General features: G+C 36.2%; 1 protein-coding gene across 8 annotated transcripts in view; it reads left to right on the forward strand.

Annotated features, from left to right (window-relative positions):
• GRIA4 (glutamate ionotropic receptor AMPA type subunit 4) overlaps positions 1–17,294 on the forward strand; it is a 218,219-nt gene that overhangs the window by 164,750 nt on the left and 36,175 nt on the right. For all 8 annotated transcript variants that reach the window (XM_066312984.1, XM_066312985.1, XM_066312991.1 and 5 more), the window contains exons 11-13: positions 3,445–3,815; positions 5,239–5,437; positions 10,351–10,598. In XM_066312984.1, the coding sequence (XP_066169081.1) occupies positions 3,445–3,815; positions 5,239–5,437; positions 10,351–10,598 (818 nt within the window). The remainder of the gene's footprint in view (positions 1–3,444; positions 3,816–5,238; positions 5,438–10,350; positions 10,599–17,294) is intronic.

A 17,294-nucleotide genomic window follows, 5' to 3' on the forward strand; every position in this document is an offset into this window, starting at 1 on the left:
TTAATAATTTCCTAAACTCCATGACTGATTTTTCCATTGTGTCCTATGGGGTATACAGTTTTGCTAAGATTGTAAAAGATGTCATGGTGGGGACAGTTGCCTATTTTCCTGTTTTGTTTTTAGCACATTATTAAAAACTACCAGGAAATCTTGGTCATTTGTCCCTGATATATCCAAATGCATGCAATAGTCCATTGGATTCTATTTGCCTTGTTATCTAGCTCGCAGAAGAAATGCTGGCTGGGGATGAAATGCCATTAAGTACATGTAACAGGTGTTTTCAAATTCACTAGCAGTCAGCTCCAATTAAATATTCATTCTCCTGACACAGAACACTTTTCTTTCACTGCTTAACACAAAAGGTCACAACTCAATTCTGTTTGAAATCTCAGAAGCCATGAGCTTCTGAGATTAAAATCACTTTCTGCATGATTTTTCTCAGGTATCTTTACTACCTTCACAATACTTGTACCAAGCATATATTTTATTCACAAGGCTGTAATAATTATATATTCTGGAAAAGAAAATGTCTCTCACCATCAGAATCAATCTTGTCTCATTCCGTAATATTAAAAGGTTCCAGAAAGTATCTGTACTTGGTAATGGTGGAGCCTTGATTGAAATGCTGTTACAGACACAGTTGATTTAGCTGTGAAGTATCATTAGTCTTTGTCAAAACAGATTTCACTGGCAACAAAATCATTAATTGTTTCTGCACCATAGTTATATTGTTAATCATTTAAATCCATAATTATATGGTGTACATTAACTGGGCAAAGCAGAAATGCTGTTAATTATCATGCACAGCTATTTTCATTATTTAGCTTTTGCAATGAAGAGTTTATGAAGGCTTTACATGGCACACAATAGTCTTACAAAAATAATAATATGATCAGTCTGGGGGGCTGTAGTTTCTCCAAATCTCTGGCATTTAATTACTACCTAGCTACATATTTTCCCTTTAGATTTATGGGCATGAAATGTATTTATCTACATTGTAAATTATCTGATACTAAATCATTGTTGTAAAAAATGGGTTAAGTTCCTATTTCTCCTCTTGAACTCCTTCAAGTACTGTAGGCAAGTAATTCTGATGTTGTTCAAGTTCTGCATACCCTACCTGAGCATTTAAATTTGGTAACATAAATCCTCTTCAGCATTTCACATATAATATGCACTGTGTTAATTAGGTATTTAAAATCTCCTTAATTCACACTAAAATGGCAATGTCGCTTTTCCGACTCACACTATGAAAACTAACAACCCCCCAGGATCTGTGTTTTAAGCCCAGTAGAAATATGCAGACACAAAAAAACCCTGTTAGCCAACACCTTTGAAGACCAGTGACCAGGTCTGTCATCTGCACTGCGTTAATGAAGATACCAATGTGTGACACAGAGAAGATTGGCAGGAAGAGATCACAGTGGCCATGAGTCTTTTGCTTAATTAAAGAACTCCACATTAGGCATTCTCAGAAATCAAAATTTGGAAGTACAAAACACGTTGTCTCTTAAGAAGGAGACCATTCTTCTGAAGAAAAGCTACTTATAAGATGAAAAACAAAAATATGCAGAAATGCCAGTAGTTAAAACCATCCTACAGTCTTTAGACTACAAAAACTAAGTTTACTTTATAATTTTCTGGCAACTTAAAAATATATTTTAGACATGTTACCCTTCCTCATATAATAGCTGTTTTCATAAAGCATCTATTTCAGCCTGACTTAAGGAATCACAAGGGGTTAAGAAGCAAATTTTTTTAAAAAATGCCTTGTATAACAAAATGTAAATTAAGATTCAAAGAACTAGCAGTATTATCATAACATTTACCTCAGACATTAGCACCACAGATAATTTCTGATACCTTTGCAAAATTATTATTTCAGGTACATTTCTTAAAATGTAATATCTTTATATAAAATTTTGGTGTTTGCATCACAACTATTTCAGAATAACAGATATAATCTGATGCTTAATATACAGACATCTTAATACAAATGTCATTTTTGGGCCATTGCACTGGAATGAGTCAGTTCTTTTGAATTATTTACAACTGCAAAGCTGACAAAATAGGTTTAATTTTTAACTGCACAATATTAGTTTAAAATCAAATTCCATAACACATATCTGGCTCCATATAAATTAATGCATAAAATAAAAAAAAAAACAATTATTTTAAATGCATTTCAAAGTTCTAAAAGGACAAAAAAGCTCCATTTCAATATTTTCTTTGGCACACAAGCTATTTACATAGCGCTTGGATTAAACTATTTGAGCAAATACTTATTTTTCAGCATGTTTTAAACTCATTGAAACAACAAAGTGTTCACAAAATACTACTACTCTCCTGAGCCTGTAAGCTGTATAGAAGTCCCACAGTGGTCACAGAGCGTGGGATATGCTCTGTGGCTGTACCTAGACACAGCACCATGATGAACAGGAGAAACGTTTCAGCAGCTCTTGCATCTGTTCTGCCCTCAGAGGTGCATCCTTTTACCCAGGTCCCCATACAATTCCCATCCTAAGTGCTGCTGTAATGACAGCTTTAGTGTAAAAGGCAAGGCTAGTCACAAAACAAATCTTAATGTAATGCAGCATCCCTAATGAGAAAGACGATCCATTAGCTTAGCTCCAATATTTTATAGTGCATACAGACATCATTGTTAATAGCCATAATCACCTCCATCAATAATGATTCATTCAAGATTGGCATCTTCATCCAAAAAACATGTTAGAGGCGCATTTATAAATATTCCTGACACTGGTGGGAATGGACTCAGCACACCTTTTATCCTTTCATCACATGATTTTGCAGACCTGTTTCCTGTATACTTGCCATTTTTTGCTGTTTAAAACTTAATTCAGTCCTATTGAATTATATTTCCCTTGAGACAACTCTGTGCAGTTTGGTGGAATCACAGCAAGAGTTAATCACTTTTGCAGCCTCATGCCATTTGGAGCTTTCTTGAGTCTATGAAATGATTTACCTCAAAACATTATTATGTCTTACAAAAATATGACAATTAATTACAGTTTCTGGGATCTTAAAAAAATCTCTATACATTCAGTGACAATAGGGTCATTCCCATTTTCCATACTTTCTTGAATTCCTTTATTTAAATCTAAATTAATGACTAAAATGATCTTCTTACACTGCTGCTCCCCTCTATAAGATTTAAGAGTCTTCTCCTTAGCGGAAAAATTAGGTATTTGCATAATTCTGTAAAATAAGAACCTACAATGTCTATGTTTTACTGAAAGCATATTGGGTTATATTGGGTAGATTGTGATAGAAGGAAAGAGAAACATGCTTTTTTCTTAAACAAAGAGCATTTAAGCGACAGTGTCCTGATGTTAATAACATACCTTTGGAATTAGCTGCTTAACCAAGTGTATAAGCACACACCAATTAATCTATACATCTATATTTCTTTTTTCTTTATAGAAAGCAGAGATTGCTGTTGCGCCTCTGACCATCACTTTGGTACGAGAAGAGGTCATTGATTTTTCTAAGCCTTTTATGAGTTTGGGGATATCCATTATGATCAAAAAGCCCCAGAAATCTAAACCGGGAGTGTTTTCCTTCTTGGACCCTTTGGCGTATGAGATCTGGATGTGCATAGTCTTTGCCTACATTGGTGTCAGTGTGGTCCTGTTCCTAGTTAGCAGGTTTAGTCCGTATGAGTGGCACACAGAAGAACCAGAGGATGGGAAAGAAGGACCCAGTGACCAGCCTCCCAATGAGTTTGGCATATTCAACAGCCTCTGGTTTTCCCTGGGTGCCTTTATGCAACAAGGATGTGATATTTCCCCAAGGTTTGTGTCAAATCTTTTTACATTTGCATTTTGTCTTCAACACTGAAGCATAAAATCTTCCTTTGTTAATTTTCCTGGCAGTGTTTTAAAGTTCATTCTTCAGGAAGCCTTTTTTTTTTTTTTTTTTCCCCTTTCTTAATAGCCATGATTAACAACAAGTTAATCTAGAGCAACAGGTAATCTGTTTGAATTTCAGTTATTACTATTATTTTACCAATATATGCACAGTCAAAGTGCATAAACCACTAACAGCTCTCAGAACCAGCAGGTTCACACAGGGGAAATTCCACTGGGTCGACTTCAGAAGAACTGTGCTGTTGCTGGATTGGTTCCATTTTGTTACAACCATGAAATGCACACAGTTGTGCTGAATATCTGCCTTGCATCAAGGAATGTCCCGCTTCAAGTTCTACAGTGCTGCTTCACAAATATTGCTGTCTGTGAGAGACATTATTTGTTTCTGAGAAGCCAGGCCGTGTTGCTCCGGTGTGCCTTACATAGCACTTGCCTCAAATCCACTATATGTTTGGTCCTATAATACATAATTAGTGCTAATAACACATGATTATCTAGTAGTACATGATTGGTCTAATACATGCAGCCCTGAATTTCTCAACCTTTTAAGAAATCTCAGAACTTTGGTGGGCAGTAACTAAAACTTTTTAATTAAATATTATGACCCAATCTTTCAAACTTAAAGCCTTCTTCATTTTAGCCATTTGCAGTGAAATTTTGAGTGTTCAGCATTGGCCTAATCCTTCTATTATTGAAGTTAGCAATAAAACTGATGCTGATTAAGAGTGGATGTGCATTACTCCCCAACAACCTTCTCATCAAATTGCAGGTATTGAAAAGGAAAATATAATTATTTTGCTTAACAGAACTGTCTCTTTTATCACAAAATTCTTGCTTCTTAAAGAAGAAAAATGTGAATGTTCAATGAAAGATTGCAGTTGCTTGCGAAGTTTGGGTGACAGGAACATTTTAATCCTAGAGCCATCATAATCCATATGCAAAGCCTTTTGCATTTTTTTAAGAGGAAGCTGAGAAAGCTACTGATTTTCAGCTACCATGCTTTACTTCTGTCTCCAAAAAGAAATTACCTAGCCAGTATTTTTTTACAATATTTTTCCTATTTTTAGGCATGTCCTGAAATAATAGGAGCACTGAGATTACTGTTCAAGAGGATTTAAGCTTCTGTGTTCGTGTGATACACATTGGTACAGTGGACTACACTGTAGACATTAGGTTTCAAGAGTAGAAGCATTTATTAATATTTAAAATGCAAACGATCTTCCTCCAACTGATTGTTACTTAAAGACAAATGTTCAGCCATAATGGTGCCTTCACTCTCTCTCTCTCTCTCTCTCTCACTCTGTGGCTCAAGAGACAGGAAAATGTGCATTATCTTATTCATGTTTAGATCCCTCTCAGGTCGCATTGTCGGAGGTGTCTGGTGGTTCTTCACGCTCATCATTATTTCATCCTACACTGCTAACCTCGCTGCTTTCTTGACTGTTGAGCGAATGGTCTCACCCATAGAGAGTGCAGAAGACCTTGCCAAACAAACCGAAATTGCTTACGGGACACTGGACTCAGGGTCAACCAAAGAGTTCTTCAGAGTAAGTTGGCACGTCCATTAGAGCAGCTATCCCTACCAACCACTCTAGTAAGATGCTTGGAAATGTGAAACAGTGTGACTTTGCAATTATATGCATTATAGTTTTGTGACTCCTGCAATACTTTAGATACATTTTTACCCCCACAAGACCATTTGTTGGAGTTTTCAGGTTTTTTAGTTTGTGGAAAGTTTATTGATCCTGTCAAAAAAAAAAAAAATCCAAAAAAAGATGCTCAGGGGGATACTGAAGCCGGTGATAATTAAAGCAGCACTGCAGTATTGATTCATGTAAAGCTACAGTACTGATGGGATGTGCAGCACTGAAAGCCTATGATGGTAACATGGAGTCTTGCAGGTTTTGTTTCAGCTTATGGATTTGGCTGTGTGCATTTTGCTTTAGGGTCTTGGGTGGTGAGAATGAAATGCATTTTTTAATCTGCTGACTTTCAGACGGATAATAAAGAGAAAATTTAACTTGAGGGGATGTGGTTGGAGCTTTAGGAAATAGCCTAAATAGCCATTCATATGCCTGTGCTGTCTCTATTGATTACTTCATTCTCATTTGCTTTCCTGCATTAGTGTGGTTAGTAGTATGTAATCCTCATCATTTGCCAGCTGGAAAGCAGGGAGCTTGGACACCCCAAGCAGTGCATAATAAACAGTCCTTCCTGTTTTATTTCATGTCTCCAGCAGATGAAAGTTAAGCTCAGCTGGGCAAAGTGAGTTGAAGTGTTTGAACACAGCTCTGAATAAATGCTGTGAGCCAGTAACCCTTGCTTGAAAATTACACAACTAATTAGGTCTTTATTTATCTGATATGTGGAGATTAGGGGATTTTTAGAAGTCAAGAAGATGGACTGAAAATTTCTTGTAATTGCCTAATTGAAAGGAGGTCTGTGTTTGGCATTTACATGCACCTTCACTGTTTTCAATTTGGCAAAACTGAACTTAGTAAACCATTAAAAAAATTTCAATGTGATTTGGAAACTATAGTCAATATCCATTCAAAGGCAGTGTCTCAAGTGAAATAACCTTTTAATTGCAACAAATATCCCCATAGAAAAACTTGCAAATCTGTTCTATTAGCTGCAGAAAGATGATTTATAAGATATAAATTTCACTTAACAAACACATAGTGATTGGACCTTCACATCATGAAACTCATCAAGGAGTTCAGTATAACCTAGTTTTCTAGATTTCTTCTGTATACCCTGGAGAAAGAAAAGCAGCACTGTGCATCCTGTGTGAGATATGTGTGTTAGGATGAAATAAAGCACACACTGAAATATCTGCCTCTTTACTTGAACTCTAGAGAGGTCCAGCTGAAATGGCTAGGGTGCTCATTACCTCATTTTTAATGGTACTGTTCACTGAAACAGTACCATCACTGAAAGGTTTCTAACTACACCAGTCTTACTATTTTTTTAATGAGTATAGTCCCTCCTCCCTCCTATATTTATATTTATATTCTCCTATGTTTCACCCATAAACACATTTTTAGTTCTCTTTGTAGAAGGTTAGATATTTTATTCTTGGTAGTCCAGTTGCAGTCCATCATAAGCTGAGGTAGTAACGACAATATATGGGTACAAATAGTTCTTTCTACTAGAATGAAGCTGTGATGACACTTAAAAACATGATTCTGATGGACAGGCAGATTTATGTAGCTTCGTATTTATTATCTTGTTACATTTTCAAGAGTATCTAGTGGTTGCAAATTTGTTAGGTGATGGCATGAAAAAAACCAATTCCCAAAGAAATAGTAGAGAACGAAGGACTGCAATTGTTTTCTTAAGATTTTCAAAATACTTGTACAAGCCATTGTATTGAAGTAATGAGATCAGATAGCTTGATGTAGAAACAATATTGGTCGCAAAAATTTCATGGTTCTTTTAAATCATCCTGTAAACACAGAAACTTTTCCAATATTTTATGCAAGTTCTCATTTTAAAGAGGAGACACTATAATGAAAAGAAGCCTATGGTGACAGCCCTTCTTTCACTTCAGTCTTAAAGGGTTAAGAGATAAAAGAAGAAAAATCAATGTTGCTCTTTTTATTTTTTCTTTTCTTTCAAACTACAGAGGGAAACATTAACAATAACTGCAAGTACTAAATACTACTGCATATGCAAAATTTGAAGCTTAATGAAGATTTGAACTGCGTTGATCACTTTCTTTAAAATGGTGCAGTTGAGGCCCTGCTTTCAAATGATTTCTAATCTGTGTCACAGTATAGTGACTCTTAATGATATCTGATATTCTTATGTGCTATTTCTAAAAATACTTCTCACAAAACAGGGATAAAGAAAAAATTTCAGCAGACAAGATGTACACAAAAGCTGTTTTCATAATATAAATTAAGACCTAGCCTGAAAAAATGGTACAAGAAGAGTTGTGTGCCAAGCCTAACATTTTGTGAGTTTGGAAGCAATTCACTTTTTTGTATTGGAATCATGTGTAACTTTTCTGTCAGTGGTGATTATCTGGCTGAAGATGAGCCTTCAGGACATTTTCCCATCATTTTGTCATTTCTGAGCAAAATGTCAGAAACTCTGAACACCTCTTCAGCTTGTTTTAAATCTGGATTGAAAGCAGAAAAGAGAAAATCATTTTAAAGCCAACATAAAGAAAAAGAGGAACTTTGATACTGTTAGCTCTTATGTACTCATTTTCTTGTTTAGATGCAGTAAGAGTTGTATTTTCCAGGCAGATTGCTCTAGAGGGAAAGTAGTTAGTTTTAGCAGTTCTACCCAGAAAAGCCCAAAATGTCAGCTTGGCTGACTGCAGAGAAAGCTACAATGTTTCCTTATATGATAATAAAAAAATATTTGTTAGTTCACTCTTCAATTTTCACTCTGAGTTGACATGTAGAAATTGAATTGTAAACAAATGAAAGTCTGGGAGAAGAAAATGTTCTTAGAAAGTAGATACCTTGTTAAACTTTCCATATTTTTTCTATTTTCATAGGGAAAGTAGATTAGATTCTAGGGAAAAAATAGAAAAAAAATAAATTTAAATGCAACTTTTTTCAATTGATTTAGGGCAGTGTTTCCTGTTACCAATCAAGCTGTTTATGTGCTGCATAAAGTTTTAAATAAAAGTGACCTATTATATGGTTACTTTATAAAGAATTAGATGTAATGGATGTTAAGATGAGAGAAATGTTTGGAAGTGAAGGCAGACAAAAGCAAGAAAATATTCTTGAAATTATTAATCATTTATTACTATTCTCTTCCATTTTTTTCTTTCTGCAAATTTAAATCCATGAAATTACATCCGTGTAAAGCAAAAAGAGAATGCATTCATGGCTTGGTTTATGCTCTGCTCCCAGCCACTATTATGTAAATGTAAAATAGCTGTGACTGCAGTGGAAAGAAAGGGTGACAAGTCAGGATGTGATTATGGACATACACAGCTGTTGTTGATTCAAATGTTATTATATTTGACAGAAAGATAAAATTATGCATACAGACAGACTAAAAAAGGAAAGCATAATTTATGATGTTCTGCTATATGGCATTTTTATTGAACATTTGTAGTTAAATGCCACATATTTTCAGGATAGACTTAGGTCCCTAACAAATTATTTTCTAAGTAAGAGTACAGTCATTCAGTAATTGGTAAAAAGAAGTGCTTCAGGGAAATTACTCTCATGTATAAAAAGGCTCAATTCCAGCCTTCTTAAAGCCATTTGTAATTTATGTAATACTAAGATTATAGGTTTTTGTATTTGTTTAAATAATCTAAGGGCCTTTGTTTTGGGGCTTTATAATAATGAATATTTTCCTGGAGTGCTCAGCACAGTGTAGGAATGGACTCATAGACCAAATCTTGCTTATCTGGAAACTCCTCTTGATTCAAATAAAAGCTGACTTGAGCATTAGGTTAAAAAGTCCTTATTGCAGCATACATAGGGGAAGACAAGTGCCATCTGTTATTATAAAAATAGTGTGTAGTGTTCAGCTGACACACTGCTGGTTTGCATGTATATATTCCTATTGCTGGAGAAAGCAAAGGAGTTATGGAGTGAATCTAATGAGCATGGGAAGCTTCTCAGCCTGACAGCATTTCCTTCCTTTCTATTAGGGAAAATTTTTATTTGCTTTATTTTTTTATGAAGAAGTTTTATTTTTGCTTAGGTGTTTACCTGTAGTTACTCCATGCATCCCCAGACGGGAAAATTTCCAACTAATGCACTCTAATCCATGAATTCTTGTGCATTCTTTGATAAAGTAGATTTCTTACTCAGTTATTGGCAGGATCAGAGTCTTTAAAATTAACTCACTGATAATGCAGTTCTAAAATCATACCTAATTCTTTAAGAAAGATGCTTATGGCATTTTACTTCCTTTAATATTTGGTCCAACTTGCTGTTTCCATCTTTTATTGTGAACCATGTCTTCAAATATTGTATAGCATTTCTGAATATAAATCAGATCAATTCTGGACTCTGAATTATGAAAGCAGAAATCTTACTTAAGCTTTATGGTTGTGATGGTGTAAGAAGTGGGTGTTAGAGAAATGCTTTAAGATTCAGCTGAGTATTTATGGGGAGATTATTTTACTGTTTCTCTTAAGAGTACAGGCTTATTGTGGACATCTATTTCATATATCATTCCCTAACACACACTTTACCACACACTGACTGTGTGAACTTTCTCTGTCTAACAGTAAATTCAGCTTTGCAGGTTTCTCTTTTGACTGCTAGAGGGTAGTTAAACTAAGGGTTTTTATAGTATTGATACTTTTATTTCTCATTTCTTTTAAAATAATGGAATTCAAATAAAACCCTTCTCCAAGATTTTCCCAACCTCAAATGTCTGAAAAATGCAGTATGATTGATTTTATTTGAGCAGTGCCATTCTGAAACATTGCAACATTCTTTTGTTCTAACTTGTTTTTGATTTTCTCCAGAGATCAAAAATAGCAGTGTATGAAAAGATGTGGACCTACATGAAATCAGCTGAGCCATCAGTGTTCACTAGGACTACTGCAGAGGGAGTAGCTCGTGTCCGCAAATCCAAGGGCAAGTTTGCCTTCCTGCTGGAGTCCACCATGAATGAATACATTGAGCAACGAAAGCCATGTGACACCATGAAAGTGGGAGGAAATCTGGATTCGAAAGGCTATGGCGTAGCCACACCGAAGGGTTCTCCATTAAGGTGGGTGGAATAGTATAACAATATAAAATGTGTTGTTATAGTATTCCACCTTCCCTGATGTCCCTGATATAGCTCTTTTTGTTTTGTGTGTGAACATGGTATGTTATTTTTATTTTCTTCCATTTAATTTTTTTTTCGATCAACAAAGGTAACCATTTCTAATTGCAATATGGATTTAGCAGCTATAGTTGGCATATGTTTCAAGGCCATATAAAAACCAAACTGGTTGAACACTAGCTACTTAAGTCAGCCTCAATAGAATTAACATCTGTTATTCTATGTCATCAGCTTTTTTCACAGAATTCAACCCTTTTTAGCAGTATTATGCTTACATTATCTACATCAGTATCTGCATCAATAATATGCCTACATTTTATGTTTTGTTTATTGATCTCAGCTACTAATTTCTGAGTAGGAAGCTGCTTTTAATATGTTTTTTCAACTGTCATCACTTGGAGGCAATTAGTCCTTCATTAAAGTACTTTTTTTATTAAAGCACCTTCTTATTTAGAAAAAATGTTTGTGTTTCTAGCATTATGCATTTCAGTACTGCCTTCAAACTCACCAGTATTTTCTTTATCATGGTATCAGATGCATTCAGTAAAGTAGGAGAGTTTTTGATTCACGGGCGGGACATAATTTGCATTTCATTTAAATTGTCAGGGGACAAAAGTCAAGGTACCAGCTTTGTGTTAAAATTGGCAGTATTTACCATTCTGTTTCTTAAACGTTTAAGGCAAACAAAACTTACATTTTCCAGTGTAGATTTGCAAATTTTCTTCAAAGCAAAAGAGCAACTAGCAGTTGAAGGGAGTATGACCTGTGGAGTCTGACAATGATAAGGTGCACATGGGTGGGGGAAAGGGAATGCTCCTCAGAGTGCTCAGCACCCCATTTCTCATAATTGTCCTCATGATAAGGGATAAGAACTTGAAGCAAAGGGGAGGAAGTAGGTGTAAGGGAAGAGTTGCAAGTGCAGATGGAGCCATATGTCTGTGGATGAAATAACTAAGGAGCTATTTGTCTAAATCAGTGACTGCAGAGGAGACATCATTACCAATATGCAGATAACCAGACTCACCCATAACTCACCAGTTTAACCTGCACACAATGGCACAAACATCAGTAGCTATGACTCTTTTTTGTAGTGGTGAAAGGAGTATCATTAGAATCATTTCCATCCTCAGCAAAAGAAGATTTGTACATGCAGGGAAAATCAGGTCAGTTATTTCAGTGTCTGAATATGAATTTTTGGTCCTTAATATTCAGTACCTCTCATATCTAAAAATTGCCACCTTCATTGCTGAATGAAGTAGTAAGAGGACATTAAGGAGGTGAGAGAGGAAAAATGACAATAAAAATGCTAATTCTGTAGAAAAACATGTCCAGAACTCATAGAGTAGTTAAAGATAGAAGGCAGTGCTAAGAGAGAGGCTGATCTATTATCTGGATATATTTTCAGATAATACTTGTTTTTTATTTTACATTTACGATAGATTGATATCCTCTTCTCAGTGTTTCAAACAACCTAAAAATGGTAGGCAGCACTGCAGGTTAGGATAGTAAGGAAATGCCCATTGCTGACAGTAATGTTTTACTGAGTTAAAGCTAGGGCATACACTTTAGGGTACTTTGGCTGCTGTCATATGTGTCCTAGCAGTGGGCTCTTTGCTTTAAGTCTGCTCTATGGTATTCTTTAGTCCCTTTCTCTTTTTTCTGCAGAGTATTCAATACTAGCTCAAGACAGGCTGCTAAAATGAGCACTGATAGCCTGTGGAAGTTGATTCGTGTCAAATTTGGGCTTATTTCAGGTTTGTTCGGTTGGCTGGACAAAAATACCTAGGAGTAATGGGGGATGAGACATAAAGCAGTTAGAAGTAGGAGGGCCTAGTAAGACTAGTAAGAGCAGAGAGGAAGAGCACAGCCACCATTGTAATGATCCAGTGTGAAATCCTGGTTCCATTCCAGCTAAAGACCAACCTCCCAGACATTTTAGTGAGGCCACATTTTCATCTAACTGAGGGTCAGCAACTCTCATTAGGGTGATGTGATCAAAACCATGTAGTTTTTCACATCCTACCTTCAAACATGTTTCAAAAAGCAGAATAGGGAAAATCCTACCGGACTTGAAAATTGGACCAAATCTTCTTTCAAGCTGTCTCGACTGGCTGTCCATGTCCATGCCTTTCCTGAGCCTTTCTTTCACATGTGCTAAGCTGCTTGTTCTCCTGCTGTACCCCATTCCCTCTCCAGCCCCAGTGATAAACCATCAGTGCTGCTTACCTACTAAAAACATTAAGCAACACACTTAATGTTCTGGATAAAAGTAAAGAACAAGCAATATCTCACATTCATACCACCTCTTTCATGTATATCTATAGAGAGTAGCACTTACAAAAGAGGAGAAAAGCTTCCTCCCCCTGTGTTTTTGAACAGAAGAGAGTCAGCTGTAAATTTTAACTGCATCTTTCAGTATTTTCTGATTTTTTTAAGATTTAGAATATGCTGCTCTTGCTATTTTGACTGCATCCCACATGATAGTGTTTCTGTCACTGATCAGATGACTTATGTAACTTCTGTCTGCACAGATAATTGCAAATATTGAACATGCAGTTTGAAATCCATGAAGGGCAGGCTAGCAAGCTCATTACATAAATTAGTCAAAAGACATAATTTGCTATGGAGGTTGTAAATTCTGTTTTAATTAATAATCATAATTTCCTATTTGAGTTGTATGTCGACCACAAATTACTTGATGTAGTTCACAAATAATTGCAAGGAGCATATAAAAGTTAAACATTCAAATGCTATTTTTGGTCTGTTCAGGACTAGGGAAAAAAACCTATTCTGCAACTTAATTATTCAAATCAAATTATTCACAAACACTAAATAGGTGTTTGAACACCTACTTCATTAGGAGTGTTTTAGTCTTAATCCTCCTCCTACTTACAGTGATGTAAATCAGGAGTTTTTTCCCTGAAAATATAGTAGCATCTGAATAAAACTGGTGTAAGTGTATGGAGAACCAGACCATGTATTTTCTCACACCTGACAGAAAGTGGTTCTTCCTGTAGCATAGGATTAGGGACAGTTCCCAGCCATCACATCACCAGGCTCATGTTCATTGCAGAGCACATGCTCATCACTTGGTTCATGCAGATGAAATCCACTTGTCAGAGAGATCCAAGGACTGGTCTCTCTGTTGCTCATGACTGTACACATGAGCAGGGTAGTGGATTTTAATTCAAAACTCTTCTTTGTTGGGTTTCATGCTACACTCCTGCAGTGTTCAACCAGTACCTATTGCCTAATTGGAATGATTTTTTCTCAGTGCTGGTGCAGTATTACAATAAATGCATATCACTGAATGGAGGAGGATGGGAGATGCCTGATGTGTGGTTCTTTTATGCCCAACAGGCAGTACCACATCACATATCATGTGTGTCTCCTTCCTTCCTTCCTTTTCAGTGATATTCATTTCTATTTGATGTTGTAAAGGACTGACATGTTTGAGAAGGAATGTTGGATTGAGGGCAAAGGCTCTCATCACAACAAAGATTGAGTTTCTCTCATGGCACTACCCAACTGTTCTTACTGTTTCCTACTCCTACAACGGTAGGTATCCTTCCGAAGCCACTGTGCAGTACTCAGTGTGAATTAATGAGGTTTTTTCTTCAAAGGTGGTGTTTTCAAAGGTGGTTAAGAGAGTGCTGCTTGTCTGCTTAGCAAGACCTGCCTTTGTGAAAGTGTTGTCATTAGAAGATGTTCTCGGGGCCAGACTTCTGGCAGTTGTGGATCACCCCTGGGTCATCTGCCTTGCCACTTGCAGTAACTGTGTTTCCAGAGGGCAACACCTGGAGATCTTGTACTACTCAAGTCCTGTGCCTTGCATGCCTCTGCTTTTCTGTTTTAGATATGTAGGCATCATAAACAAGTTTGTATAGTGAAGAACATGAAAGCGTTTTCCACTCTAAGGTAATGAAAAAGGAATTAAGGATAATATTTTTTCAAAGGTACACTAAAGGTTTTTTCAGCTTTTTGTACCTTGATGCTGTTTTATGTAAAGAGGAATGACAGGTTGGTCGAAAAATGAGGAGTGGTTGTCATTGTTTCTCTCACTGTTTTATCTAAGGACATTAGTCCTGTCTTGTAGCCTAAAGTATGGAGTATGGATGAGTGAAACCTGCAAGGTCATAAGTGTCTGGTGAGACACTTTGAGTCCAGGCAGATGAGAATGGCAGGATTAGATTTAGACAAATAATAGAAAAATTTTACTAGATGCATCAATGTGTTTTAGAGATTGGTGGTATTTGTTCACCAACCTCATGAAATCCAGAGTTCTAATAAGTTCCTGCTATTGGAATTACAGTTAGTGATTATATATATATATGTGAACCTGGGATTCTATATCCCATTATTCAAATCTCTGTTCTTTTTATATAGTAAAGGATGAACTCAGTTTGACTTTAGGAAGAATTCTTTATGTTCTGGAGAGGAAGGCAAAAAGGTCCACCTGGTGATATCTGCTGGTTTTTGGCAGTGTGACATCTGGTGACATGAACTGACTCTTTATGCTTTATCTGTTCTTTACTGTGTTTAACATAAGGTGTGCAGTGTGGGCAGTGTGTCAGTGGTGCTAGTGTTGCACATGGAACTTTCCAATCATTCTAGCAGCTTTAGTCAAAAGTGCAACATACAGGAGGGTAGAGACTTTAGTTTCCATCCCATCCAAGGGAAGACTGCCCTGTAGATTCCTTGGGGTGCAAAAGGCATCCAAAGGGTGCCCTGTCAACAGTGTATGGATTCTCCTGTTTTGTATAGTATAATGTGCAATACCTGAAAGAGATTCACTCTAAAATAGAAAGATCTGTGGTGGAAGGAACTTTTTCCTGGAGAAAAATTAAATGGTAGGAATAAGATAAAGATCTGTTATGAAGGGAGTCTTTGTGTGCATGGGCTCTATAATCTACTATCTTGATCTTAGTGACTTCATCTTCTCCTTTATTTCCTGAGGTGAATCTCTAAAATTGCCATTCTTTCATTGCTTCGTTTCAGTATGGTACTACAGCTGGCAATGTTACCTTTGCTTTTCACAGATATATCTAGTATGGTTCCTTAGAAATCTAGTGTTGGAAGAAAACTTATTTTAGTAATACATGCTCATTCATACAAAATTTTGGCAGACCTTACATAGGATGGAATATTCTCCTTTTTTGGGGTTTTTTTTTGGTAAGTGATATTTTCTTTTCTTTTTTTCTTTGACCTGAAAAAATGATATGATACTATAGTTTCTTCCAGTGGGACTGTTAAACTTTTTATGAAATGTTATCCTCAATGTTTTTGAAGACCAGAGTATAAGGATCTTATTGTGGAAAGAATACACAGCTTATCATTCACTGTCAAAGCTGTTTATTGTGAACTTAATATAATATTCTGATTTGTAGGTCAGTGAGCTGATAATTCACACCAAGCTCTGTAGGAAAACCATCAGAGTCATTACACAATAGTCAACTGTAAGGACAGGTAAAAAATATTTCTCCCCAAACATCTTGCATGCTCTGGTTTCTTGTGCTTTCTGTAAGATTGGATTTGTGTACAAAAGGATAGGTATGAAATTCACAGACTTCCTCTGAGTAAAAGAAGAACTAGAAAAATGTTTGAGCTGGCCACCCAATTTTTTTACAATGCCAACGTTTGTTTACTACAGAGGATTTCTTCCACTGCTGTTTTTCAATAGTTCTGAATAGTTCTGTACTGCAGAAATTCCTGAATCTTTAGAAAAATAGACTTTTCCCATCAGTGAAAGTTTCCTTGTACAAGTTGTGTTGTGTCATAAAGGAAGCATATCCCTGGACCACTCTTCTGTGTACCTCATATTTTTTTCAGTTTTCAAAGGTCTTTATAGACTTTTATTTTTTAACCAGTGTTGATGTAACTATTCTATCTTGGTTCTTCTTTGCATCTGGGCTGCACTCTCCACTCAATGGCATGTTCCTGTTTCTAGAAAGGTACAGAAATAATGTATGGTTGGTAACGTATGGTTGGGTCATCCTGGTAACATCTGCAGCCTATGTGTTTCTGAGCAAGTTCTAGCACATCAGAGAGAAGAATGGTTAATCTCTTGCTGGTTAGCTGTCTTCTGGCTGGCAACATAAAGGCCTCCCCAGATCATTCTGAAGACAAGCAGCCATCACAGTGAGGAGAGACGCAGAGGAATCAGGTTTGATTTTTTCACTTTTGTCTTCTCCTGCCAGAATGTCTGGTCTTGCCCTTAATCAGTGTGTTATTCACAGAGTCATTTCAGCAAAGCATCACAAGACCTAGAAATTAGTGTTATTTATATATGATGTAGAGAAGAAGTACAGAGAACTGGTGAATAATTGAGGTTTGGCAATTAAAATGAGTGATGTGAAAATACTGAGTTTGACCGCTACACTTTTGAAGCAAGGGCCACTGGAGAAAGCAAAAACCCTGGCATAGTTATGGGGTGGTCTGTTGATACTTAAAAGAACAGTATTTTAGTCAGCTTACCAGGATTTTCCAAGGTCATTTCTTTCTGTGATATCAAATTATATGATAACTAGAATTTGATCTGTAGTATTTTATACATATGTAAACATTATCCTGTTTGACTGATGGTGTAGATCATACTGTATGACTTTCCATAATATTTTTCCCTTCACTGTAGGCATAACA

The sequence above is a fragment of the Sylvia atricapilla genome, chromosome 2, assembly GCF_009819655.1.
Source record: "Sylvia atricapilla isolate bSylAtr1 chromosome 2, bSylAtr1.pri, whole genome shotgun sequence".
NCBI lineage: Eukaryota > Metazoa > Chordata > Aves > Passeriformes > Sylviidae > Sylvia > Sylvia atricapilla.